The 13,472-nt window shown below is 38.1% G+C and overlaps 1 protein-coding gene across 1 annotated transcript in view; it reads left to right on the forward strand.

Annotated features, from left to right (window-relative positions):
- Positions 1-13,472, forward strand: part of LOC122810887 (HAUS augmin-like complex subunit 3) — a 119,745-nt gene that overhangs the window by 56,726 nt on the left and 49,547 nt on the right. Inside the window, exon 2 of the mRNA XM_044082431.1 lies at positions 5,615-6,693. Within this exon, the coding sequence (XP_043938366.1) occupies positions 5,674-6,693 (1,020 nt within the window). The 5' untranslated portion in view covers positions 5,615-5,673. The remainder of the gene's footprint in view (positions 1-5,614; positions 6,694-13,472) is intronic.

A 13,472-nucleotide genomic window follows, 5' to 3' on the forward strand; every position in this document is an offset into this window, starting at 1 on the left:
GGACAAGACTAAAGATTTCAGAAAGTCTAACCAATTGTTTGTTTCCTTTGCCTCCAGTTCTCTTGGAAAACCTATTTCTAAACAAACTATTTCCAAATGGATTGCTTATGGAATCAGATTTTGTTACACTCATCATGGGAAACAGTTTCCAGGGACCATTAGAAGTCATTCTACTAGAGCAGCTGCTACTTCTACAGCTTTCCTCAGAGGAGTCCCTACCAAGGATATCTTGGAAGCTGCCACTTGGAGTTCGGTGCATACTTTTTCCAAGCACTACAATCTCCCCTTGTTTTCTAAGTCTAGGGCAGGCTTTGCCTCTGCTGTCTTGCAGGGTATTCTTGCCTCCCCTTCTTCTATCTAAAGCCTCCTCCCCCTCTACACTGCTTTGGGATTCCACCCTACAGCTATGACTGCAACAGTGAAACACGAAGAACATAGTACAGTTGTGTACACCTACCATAAATGTAGATGTTCGAGTGTCTTCACTGTTGCAGTCAGGGTTTCCCTCCCTCCTATCCCCTCTTTTTCTCTTATTTGTGGTGTATTTGTGTTTGTTGGATTCATTTTTGATTTGTTGGGGACTTCTGACATCTAGGGCAAGAAAGGCTGGAGAAGATGGCGTCGGCTGAGGGCTATGTACCAAGGCGTACTGACGTCAGGATACTAGCTTATACAGCCGACGCCGGACCCAGACTTTGGGATTCTGGCCGACCTCGGGCTGCCTGCCGGCAGGAGCACCCTACAGTTATGACTGCAACAGTGAAGACACTCGAACATCTACATTTATGGTAGGTGTACACAACTGTACTTTTCAAGGACAGCCCACTCTTGCAATATGAACACTTCCTTTCGTATTTTCTCATGCAGTCTCGTATTATGCTTGACCAGAATTTTTAACCATCCCAGTGTACAAGCTAAAGACTTCCACTCAGCAATAAGTCCATCTCCTGAAAACTCATAGGAGGGTAAATGATCCACCCTCAATCCACTTGGAGTGATGTCTAGACTTACTTTTCTAAAAGTCTAGTATTGTGGTTTTGCTTCTGTTTCAGTGTTTCATTACATGCATTTTGTTGTAACCTGATTGACTCTCAAGTAGATCCAAGTAGACTAATTGTATGCCCTGAGTCATGGATGGGGTCCTATAGCTGGCAATGCCTTGACTCCGGGTCTTACAAACAGTAAATTGTACCTGAAGTAGTTCAAGGGATTCATGCTATCTAACCAATCTAAGAGGTGTATGCATCTTTAATGAATGATACACCACCTCCCTTAGTTCTCATCGCTTCAGTTTGAGGTCTGAATGTATGGAAGGAAATGTATCCCAGTTTGGCTGGGGTAATTTCCACAGCCTTGAACTAGGTCTCTGGTGACCATGCAAATGTCAGCATCTTCTAGGGTAAGGACTGCTTCCAGTGAGTGCAATTTTAGTTTTTGGATTCTAGTGTTTAGCTGTATTATCTTGATTATTTTTTGAGGGTATATTTACATCGGGGAATTTTGTTCTTGTGACATTGCCTAAAGGCATTATTGGGGTTGCAAGAGCCTTGGTCATTAATCAAAATCCCAGGGGTGACAGGTGAAGACCATGTCTGGTAAAGCATTGAGGTCTGTTGATCGTGTCATCCCAAGTGGACAGGTATTGGAGCCCCTTTGAATGACACCAGAAGCTACGTCAATTGTTGAAGTCAATTATTTTTTGCTTGTACTGTGGTTTAATCCTAGGTGAAGGTAAAATGCTGCTCAAGGCTAGGAGATATACCTGCCTGAGAAGCATCATCTGAGAACTTGGTTATGTCTCTCTTCATGTAGTCCAGTGAGGTACACCTCAAGTCCTTCACACCAACATAGACAATGACAAGAGTTCTAAAAGTCTGTTGAGAGACTAGAGTGCATGTGTGATGTTGGCTCCTGGCACCCAACAGACAGCTGACCATGTGCAAAGTTAGGCCTGGAAAAAGGATAGAGAGCAGTGATCTTTTACTGTGTGTGTGTGTGTATATATATGTATGTGTGTGTGTATATATGTATATAATATATATATAAAATAATGTATGGCAATTGAAAATGTGGTTGATAAGTAAATATATTTGTTAATTCCAAACTTGCACTTAGTGACATGATTCAGCAAGGTTAGCACTGTGTAGTGTGCAGTAAATTAACTTGATGCCATGTTAGTACATTAGAGTAATTAATTCAAACCCTCTGCCCATTCTGCATTTAGGTTCTTAGTACAGTAATACTAAGACAAATCTGGGGTCTATATTGGAACAAAAACTTTCAAAATTTCGAGTGTTCTAATATCTGACCCTATTAATCGAACATACAGAACAGCAAATTTTTTTTCCTAGGGAAAAAAAATTGCTATTCCAAAACGCACACACAGCACAAGCACCCCAAACAAACAGCAATCCACACACATACACCTAAACTCTTACACCTAACCCTACATTAAACTATACATACACAACTAACTATCCACTTACCTTAACCCTAACCCTAAAGTCCATTACTATCGCACAGTCACCTCATCCACGCCCTAACCCTCACGTCCACACAATTGCACACTTACCTGAACCCGACCCGTAACTTTCCACCACAGCACTGAAAATACCGAAGCAACAGAAAAGGACAATCAAATTCTTTCCCTAGGAAAAAAATTCGGTTTTCTGTTTCTTTGATATTTTCAGCTGAAAACGGGTCAATATTAGAACATTCAAAATTTTGAAAGTTCGGTGTTCTAATATAGACCCACATATCTCTACTGCTTTCAGCATAGTTTACCAGTTGCCAGCAATAATGACCAGTGCTTAAACTCCCCTTTTTCATCAGGTGAAAGCCTTCAGAAATGAGTGATTCATTAGAGGCTGCTTCTATTGCTTATTATAGTATCCTCTGGGCAGTCTTGGGTTGCTGTGTTGAATAAATATTGCATAGTCTTGAGTAAATACAGTTGTTGGAACTGCGGTGGTGGTGCTGCGGTAGCGTTGTCGCCTCACAGTAAGATGTTGTCCTGTTAGATTTTCAGCTAGAGCGTCTTCTGTGTGGAGACTTGCATGAATGGGCGTACCTTCATTGAAGGTTGTGCATCAGGGCCGGCAACTCGGCATGTACAAATCTACTGCCAATCATTAGCGGACCGGAGTTCCACTGTGGTGACCCCTAACAGGGAAAAGCCGAAAGACACAACAACAACTTGAGTAAATACAGTAAATAAAGTAAATACAGTAATGTCCGAAAATGTATAGTAGATAAGACTACAAAGAGTGACTGCTGTCATGCCCCATTGGCTATGGCAAGTGCCCACCCTACCCTACAACACAGCATGCCCCTCCCAAATCATGCTTTTTACACTGTAGTGGGGGAGAGCTGCACCATATAACTGCAAACACAGTTGTATGGGACCTTGCTGGATGCATATTTGCATGCCATTTTCTGTTATGAGCTATAAATCTGTGGAAAGTTGTTGGTGCTTAGCACTGTTTGTGCTACCTAGAAACCTGTCATTTATCCATTTATATAATATATAAACCTTAAGTGTTCTGTTTGTGATTTGCTGTCTGAATGATATACTGCAAAGGCTGGTGTTAGTTTAGCGCTGGTGTTAGTGTTAGTTTCGCTGGTGTTAGTGTTAGTTTAGCAAAACAAAGGAAAACCATTCTCAAATTCTATGGCAAAGTCTTTACAGGGATAGAATTAAGTCTTGTATATATATTTTTTTAATTGACTAAACACACAGGGTTCAAGTACCCGAGCTCACTGACTCATTAAGCAACTTGCTTAGAGTTTCACGGTAGACAAATAGAGACCAAGGAAATCCAAAAATAGGATTAGAGTGTTTGTTAGTAGCTCATAGCCTTAATCTGCGCTAAACTGCTGGACGGTCCTCTGCATTAAACAGTCTTACAAGAAATGGTGTTTTCTACAAAGGGGAAAAGGATGCTGAGGAATTGAACAAGTCTGTACAAACTAATCTGTTGTAGAAATGTGGTAACTTGAGCAAAAATAAGAATGTATGAGGTCTTTTGGAATGAACTGGCACACTGAATTAGTCTTACGGTAAGAGGATGGAAGGAAAACTACAAGTCTGTGAGGGGAGTATCTGACACACACACACTCTCTTATTCTGCACTTATGATTTGCTAGAATAAAATAAATCGTATCTGTGTTATATGGCTGATTACATGTGACATGTTGGATGAAAGCAGAAACAGAGATACTTTTCTCAGATTAATTTTACTCAAAATTTGAAGTGAAGCAGCAACATTTTGAAAGATGAAAAATGCCTTGTAATGGTGAAACAAATACAGCAAAGATGAATGCAACAAACGACTCCTGATGCTATCTACCTGCACTATAAACAAACACAAATAAAGGTAACCAGCTTTAACTTGGGCTAAATTTGAAATAATAATTAGATAACATCAGATAAATTGCAGGATTTCATAATATGATAGGCAGTTAAAAAACTTGACCAGAGCCTTAAGAACATATTTGGCTGAGGACATTACACCATGGAAGTGGATGTCTTGCAGAACTGACTTTTGGCTGACGTGCTACTTAATTTACATCTCTTTCATTGCATTCTTGCTCTATATTTTTAAATTGTGATAAATATCACTACATAAATCTTACAGGGAAAACTGTAGTGCCTTGCCCATTTAACTGGTCTAGACCTACTCAGAAGAATGATCAAACTTTTTTTTTTCCGAGCCATTTCTAGGGTTGGGTGAACAGTTTTAGCAAGTTAGGAGACTTTGGTACAGACAGATACCACTTGGTGGCAGTCGCAACATTTCTGGAGGAATTACATTTTGAGCATGTTGAGAGGTTTGTTTGTCCCTTGATGCTGTGGGGACGTGAATGAGCTATGGAAGAATCAGACTGATGTTTTATGCAAGACCATGTCTCTCTCCAGCTTTTTCAAAGTTTTGACTTCTGAGGCCAACTGCAAGGTTTAGTTTCCTGTGAAATACCAGAATTGTGAACTTTGCCAACTGCAAGGTTTAGTTTCTTGTCAAATACCAGAATTGTGAACTTTTTTTCCTTGGCCAAGTGAACTGGACTGAGAACCCATTTTAGCCATGGCATGGGCCAAATCCCAAGCAGAAGATACATATGTAAGCTTTGAGCTGTATCTAAAGTAGTACATCTAATCACAGTTATCTGTATTTCTATACCTATCCACAGAGGCCAGAGTTTATACAACTTAATAAAAATTAAAAATACATTTCTACAAGCAATCTTGCATCAATGAATATCTCAATACACATTTAGAATGCAACAACTTTGTTTAAATGTGCTAATTAAACTAAAACAAGATAATCAGAAATGGAGTGTTTTACAATAAGCAATGTAAAGAAAGGAACAGCACACTAGTGAGCATGTTTTATATAGTTAAAGGGATAAAGAAATCAGGCTTGCTTTAGTGGTATGGAACACTGCAGGGTACATATTTTGCCACGCTGTATGGTCTTTATGAATAAATTATGCTGAAAACCTACTTGGCTAACATTTTGGAAAGCAATCATTTTGTATGATTGGTGCTGATTGATTAATGGATATATATTCTTTAATAATTTAACAAATCTGGGCATTTTTTTTTAATTTTTAGACTTTATCCCAGAGGACACTTTCATCAGACTTCATCCTCCACAAACTTCTCCAGTCCAAATGCTCCGAAGACGACGCTCTAAATGTCTATTACATCTCACAAGCAATGGGGACAGATTTGTGGAAAAATTAGTGCAAGTTGGAATTCCCAGAGCCTCTGAGCTGCATGGCCCTGATTTTGACTGGGTGTTTGAATCTGCAGAAGACAAGGAGTTCTTAGACTGGTTTTGCAGTGTTGTTGTTGATGAAGAGAATATTTTACGGGATGAGGAAGTACAGGCATATCAAGATCTTTTAGAATCTGGCAAACTCATTCTTGATGAAGAGTCCCTGAAACAATTGACCAAATGTGCATCCAAGTCCGTGAAACCTAATGCTGATCAGCAGGAAGTCCCTCTTGAGAAACTTCAAGAAGAGCTTCAGAAACTAGAAAATCTGAAGATTATGAAGACAAAGAGGCTCCAAGAACTGCAAGCTCGGTCACCCAGAAAGAAGAAAAGCATTGCTCGCCTTTGTGAAAAAGAGGAAGAATGTGTCAGGGAACTGAATGTGGAGATGAAATCAAAGAGTGCAGAGAATTCAGAGATGAATAACTGTCTCCAGCAGCTGAGTGATGGGTTAAAAAAACTTGGAGAGCTGTATCATAAAAGAGACACTGCTGGGTGCCCAGTGTTTCTCTCCGAAGTTGATCATGATCAGTATTCCTACTTGGAGGATCGTTGTACAAAAAATATGTCTGAAAATACTAGCTGGTCATCTCTTCAAATATCAGAGGAGTCGCCCAGTGTCTTAATGGAAAGTCTACACTCTCTGGAGGGCAAGATGGATTCCTCTTCATTTCTAAGTGGGTTTCTTAAAGCAGCTGGAGGGAATAGTTCTTTCCTTCAAACAGAGTGGGACTCAGAAATATCAGACTGTGATGGGAAGGACATCACAGAGGAGCTTGAGCTGCAGCTGAGGAAACTACAAGTAGTTTATAATTGTCTTCAGCAGGAGGCCATTTACACCAGGGCATCTATGCAGAGTTTAAATGCTTGTCTTCAGTGGGCAGAAAAAATCTTGCAGTGTAAACCTAATAAGGTAAAATTGTCTTAGTCTTTGCACAATTGAATCATGTCCTACATGCATTTGACTTGCACTCATTTTACACATTAGATGCTCTTATGAACTTTTGAACTTTTAATTGTACTTATTTAAGTTACTGTGAACAGGTACAGGTCATATATCTGAAGTCTTTCTTACAGATCTGGCAACATGAGTTTGTGCATGTACGTGTCTGTGTAGCTATGTTTATCTAAGTGCTGGTTTTGCTTGTAAAACTCTTTGGATGTGACTTCACACGGCTATAATATGGGCAGGTGGAGGGCATACAGGTTTTTAAGATAATCTGACCTTTTATAAATTTTTGCAGTTTCCTAATAAATGTGTATGATCAGTTTCAAGGGGCACCTTCTAACATACCAGGGTAGTCTGGAAACCTATTAGTGTCGTACACCAACATTAAACATTGTACTAGCATGCAAGTAACACAATTATCTCATAATCCTGAGTACTGGTTCTAACAGGGCATTACTACTCTGAATAGAGAATACGCCTCTGAATATTAACAATGTAACATTGCCACAGGTTGGTTGTAACCACCAACATCCCTATTTATTTTCACTGAACATAAAACGGGAACTGACGTCCAGCTGGCAATCTTCTCATTGTGATTTATTTTCACCTGCTTTAACATACCACATCACTGATATTGTAAATGTGAATCTTACTAATTTTCTCTAGGAAAGAAGAAAATGTGCTTTTTTGTGACCAAAGACCTGTGTTTATTCCTCTAAATCAGGTCATGTACAGATAGGTGCATTTACCAGGGAACAAATTTCTATGGACATTTCAATAAACAGTCTGTCCATTTCCTGATAATTTTTCTAACCTACCCTCAAGGAGTTGTACCTCTAAATCTGACTTTACACAGTAACTTTTTATTTAACATTTGTTAACAAGGTAAGTAAACTGATCTGAGGACCCTTTTCAGCCATGAAAAAAGCCATCTTCAAATACATCAACTCCATTTGAAGCAGAAGTACCAGGGTAGTAAACCTTGTGGATTCCATGCATAGTCAAGCAATCCATCTGAGAATCTTCAAAAGAGTATATTAAGAGCAGACTTGTGTTAGTGGTTATTGCCCATTTTATTTTTTCCTTTACTTGCAGAACCTACATGGAACAGAGCAGACTTGTGTTGGTGGTTATTGCCCATTTTATTTTTTCCTTTACTTGCAGAACCTACATGGAACAGAGCAGACTTGTGTTAGTGGTTATTGCCCATTTTATTTTTTCCCTTTACTTGCAGAGCCTACATGGAACAGAGCAGACTTGTGTTAGTGGTTATTGCCCATTTTATTTTTTCCTTTACTTGCAGAGCCTACATGGAACAGAGCAGACTTGTGTTAGTGGTTATTGCCCATTTTATTTTTTCCTTTACTTGCAGAGCCTACATGGAACAGAGCAGACTTGTGTTAGTGGTTATTGCCCATTTTATTTTTCCTTTACTTGCAGAGCCTACATGGAACAGAGCAGACTTGTGTTAGTGGTTATTGCCCATTTTATTTTTTCCTTTACTTGCAGAGCCTACATGGAACAGAGCAGACTTGTGTTAGTGGTTATTGCCCATTTTATTTTTTCCTTTACTTGCAGAGCCTACATGGAACAGAGCAGACTTGTGTTAGCGGTTATTGCCCATTTTATTTTTTCCTTTACTTGCAGAGCCTACATGGAACAGAGCAGACTGTTGTGTTGGTGGTTATTGCCCATTTTATTTTTTCCTTTACTCGCAGAGCCTACATGGAACAGAGCAGACTTGTGTTGGTGGTTATTGCCCATTTTATTTTTTCCTTTACTTGCAGAGCCTACATGGAACAGAGCAGACTTGTGTTAGCGGTTATTGCCCATTTTATTTTTTCCCTTTACTTGCAGAGCCTACATGGAACAGAGCAGACTTGTGTTAGTGGTTATTGCCCATTTTATTTTTTCCTTTACTTGCAGAGCCTACATGGAACAGAGCAGACTTGTGTTAGCGGTTATTGCCCATTTTATTTTTTCCTTTACTTGCAGAGCCTAAATGGAACAGAGCAGACTTGTGTTAGCGGTTATTGCCCATTTTATTTTTTCCTTTACTTGCAGAACCTACATGGAACAGAGCAGACTTGTGTTGGTGGTTATTGCCCATTTTATTTTTTCCTTTACTTACAGACCCTACATGGAACAGAGCAGACTTGTGTTAGCGGTTATTGCCCATTTTATTTTTTCCTTTACTTGCAGAGCCTACATGGAACAGAGCAGACTTGTGTTAGTGGTTATTGCCCATTTTATTTTTTCCTTTACTTGCAGAGCCTACATGGAACAGAGCAGACTTGTGTTAGCGGTTATTGCCCATTTTATTTTTTCCTTTACTTGCAGAGCCTACATGGAACAGAGCAGACTTGTATTAGCGGTTATTGCCCATTTAATTTTTTCCTTTACTTGCAGAGCCTACATGGAACAGAGCAGACTTGTGTTAGCGGTTATTGCCCAGTTTATTTTTTCCTTTACTTGCAGAGCCTACATGGAACAGAGCAGACTTGTGTTAGTGGTTATTGCCCAGTTTATTTTTTCCTTTACTTGCAGAGCCTACATGGAACAGAGCAGACTTGTGTTAGCGGTTATTGCCCAGTTTATTTTTTCCTTTACTTGCAGAGCCTACATGGAACAGAGCAGACTTGTGTTAGCGGTTATTGCCCAGTTTATTTTTTCCTTTACTTGCAGAGCCTACATGGAACAGAGCAGACTTATGTTAGCGGTTATTGCCCATTTTATTTTTTCCTTTACTTGCAGAGCCTACATGGAACAGAGCAGACTTGTATTAGTGGTTATTGCCCATTTTATTTTTTCCTTTACTTGCAGAGCCTACATGGAATACTGAACTCTCCAAGGAAAGACCAACAAGAGCCATTCCTTTGGTTGCCATCCATTTTAGAAGCATTTGCATTATAGTAATAGTATATCAAATGAGGAAAGTTGTAACAATTTTTTTTGCTTTGTTAGGCAAGTGTTGAACATTTTTTTAAATAACTGGGGATCCTAGCTTTTCTGGAATTTTGCTCAATGCATCTGAGACGATTTAAAGTAAACCATGAAGCTCAAGGACTTGCAGTACAGCGCTAACAGATATAATTTCACGAACATTTCTTGCTGATAAAAGGGCCCTTTTTAATGCAGTTGTCCAAAATTTCCAGTATACCATTTCTGTAGCTTGAAGTTCAGCATTAACTTAATCGACAAATATTTACTAATGATTTCTTTAAATATGCATATATTGCAACCCTACTTCATGAATTCTTACAAATCTGGTTCAGAAATTATAATGGTCAATGTACAAGTATTTAATCTTGTCAATATAACCTCAGCTTTCGGGATTTTGAATATACCGATCTGAGACTTTGAAAACAACCCTTTTGTTTGGTCATAAAATGAATGGATTTTTTTTGTATCTATTCTGCACATGAATTGTTCCACACTAGCAAGAGACTTGTCCCACCTGGGACAATCAACAGGACAACGACCTATCATTCATCAGGATACATATATTTTTTCTGCTACTTAACTTTACAGATGTTCAAATTGGGGCTGCTAGCCGTTTTATACAAGTGTCTCTGGACAAAACTTTGTCAGCTTAGTGGACAGACATATGTTGATCTACTGAAAATGTATACAGTGAATGGTGTTACAAAAAAATTGCTGAAAAACACCTCCCCTCCCCATCTTCTACATACTAACTCTGATGCCGTGTAAAACTGGGGAAAAAATGCTTCAAAGATTGAGGAAAGTGTTTTTTTTTTATTATTCTACTGAAATGGCATTCACTGTAAATGCAATCTGATAATCGGTAAGCTATTGACCAACATGTGTCCCATTGAGTGACTACTTGTACCTGGATTTTTACATTGCTATATGGCCCTTGTTTGTTCATCAGAGCCACTGCCCAGAGTGCATGACCTGTAACTTAGTGCTTCAGGAGGTCAGGCTGTTTCCATATGTCTGAGTTGGCCAAGAAATATTCTTTTTGTCCTTAAATACACCCTGGCCTCATGTTATAGGATTGCACTCTGGAAGCCATCACAGCACACTTGTCTTCTCCAGCCCTTAAAGTTTTAGTAGGGTTTTGTGTGCAAGTATCACCCAGTTGTATCCTCTCCTTTCACTGTCCTGTCTGTATATTGCTGTTGTCTTCATTCTTAGCCTGAAGGGTTGCCCTAATGATGGGTAAATTTCATAGCTGCCTAGGGTGCCTTTTGTTTTACATTGAAGCTTGGGAATGTGCTTGGCTGTGTGAATTTTATTTACCCATTGGGTACATCTCTGACACACAACTAGTGAATTGTCAGTGCTGTATAATACTTTTATAATCTGTCAGTTGTCAGGGATGTGCATGAAAGATCACAACTGCAAAGGAGTCCTGGATGCTACTAGCATCATTGTATGTCATCACACTTCAGGTTTCTAACCCATGAAACATGCACAGCATTAGGAGAAGGTGTATTAACTACCCTAACCATAATACAGTGTCCTCCTGCTAACTTACTCTTCTAAATGTAGTAACTTATTTTACGTTTTTCCTTTTCACCACCACTGGAATGCCAATGCATAACCCAGACCAGTGCCATTCTCTTCCCGTTCTTTTAAGGGCAGATTTGCTTCTCTTTATTATCCAAGTCTAGCAGTTTCTCTGGCTGCTAATAAGCCCTGTACCTCCTCCACTACCTACAGTCTTAACTCATAAGAGTTTTACTTTCTACAAAACCTTCAGATAACTTCCCATCTACCATTCAAATCTTCCTTCACTATAACAGCTCAGGCAAAAAAAAACTCAATGACCCTTTTCATTAAACACCTGGAATAGCAGTTAACCAGAAACATTTGGTTTCATTAATCGGGCTAAACGTACCTCCTCCTTTACATACTCCATTCCTTCTGTCCTCCCTCTAATATTACCCTAAATTTTGTCACTTCTCTTTCTACCCACCTTAACCTGTGTCAGTTCCTTGTGTATAACTTACATTCTTTATGCATTTTTAATGTTCATGTATTGTGCAATAATGTTTCTATTTGTTTAATACTGTTCTTACTTTGCTTCCTTGTTTATTATTTATTGGCATTTGTTGACCAGGAAAGTCTGAATGAGCTAAGCGCCCACTTCAGCAGAGGCCCAGTGAGAAAAGCTCCAGCATTTTGAAATCCCCATACAAATGCAATTGGAAAAAAATACAATAGATGCTAACATTTGAAATGAATATAATTTCAATTGAACAAATAAAACGTAATAGAAGGTACATATAATTTGAAACCTAGAAATAATCCAAGTAAGAAAATCAATGGAACTGAAAATTAAATTTGCATGTATATTCATTAATACTTTTCTAGTAAATCACTTAATTTTTGCCAAGATGTAAGTTCATGAGTGACATTTTTGAGTTCTCATTTTCAAAGTTAACAATTCTTTTTGCATACAGATTCAGCTATGCAAACAAAAATTCTGGAAAAGAGAGGGCAGATTTACATTTACAGTTTTTAGTTACAACTTTCTTTGCTATAGTTAGGATAGACCAAAGAAGAGAGATTTGTGAGACTTGATGTAGAATCTGGGATTGGGCCATTAAATAAAAGCAAAGAAACAGTAATAACACAATTATGTGACCGCAATGCTTCAGAAAAGTTTCTGAAGTCTACCCAAAGGAAGACAACATTTTACAATTTATGACCATGTGGAACCATTTTACAATTTATTACCACATGGAATCTGCATCTAAGACTTCACTACATCTCCAGCAATTTATTTTTTCTGATTTAATGCAACTATGAGAGGTTAACAAAACTGTATGTAAAAACTTCCATGTATAAAAGACTGAAGACATTGATTTACCTGCTGACTTTTTATTAACTTCTGAAAAAATATTTATTCTCAAATCAGGATTAACAAATTATTGATAAATGTGAGTTATTTTTAGATTTCTATTAATATTGGAAAACAAACTACATTATTTGAATAGTTTTAGATTGATCTAATATTTTTATCACAGCTGGAATCCTTGCAGATTTGTACACTTAGTTCTCTGTGCTATATTTTTGCTAAAAGATAATCAGCTGAATGGTCATTAAGAAATTGATGCCAAACGATTAAATTATTTTTCAGATCTAACATTTTGCATGAATTAAATGATTATAAGCAGCCTTTCATACACACTTCAGGAGATAATAAAAGCTTTAACCATATAATTAGAACTCATAACTTTCTTAAAATTTAGAATAATATAATTAATAAAAGGAATTAAAGTAAAGTTATAACCATCTTTCAAAAAGAAATATTTTAGAAACCAGTAATTAATTCCCAATTTTGGATAGGATTCTAATATTTTTATTAACTAATCAACTTTTCTCATGTGATTTCCAACACAAAATATATGAAGAGTTTAACAAGTATAATTCTGTATTGGGAAACCCAATACCCCCTTCATCCCAACTTTTTGTATGCTAATTAAAATATATCCTTGGCTTATAAGGATACCATAAAAACCCAAGTGGAGTAGAGTTTAAGCCTTTTTAAAATTTCCACTGTACATAAAATATTTTGGTTTGATTATCATTTTAATCAACATGTCAATATTCCATTGTGAAAGAATTTATTCCAAGTGGCCACGGTGGTGCAGCGGTTAGTGTTGCTACCTCACAGCAAGAGGTTCTTTGGTTTGATTCTCTGCTGGGGTGCCTTCTGTGTGGAGTCTGCATGTCCTCCCTGTGGTCACGTGGGTTTCCTCTGGGTGCTCTGG

This window comes from Protopterus annectens, chromosome 9.part0 (assembly GCF_019279795.1).
Source record: "Protopterus annectens isolate FY-2018-M chromosome 9.part0, PAN1.0, whole genome shotgun sequence".
Lineage (NCBI taxonomy): Eukaryota > Metazoa > Chordata > Ceratodontiformes > Protopteridae > Protopterus > Protopterus annectens.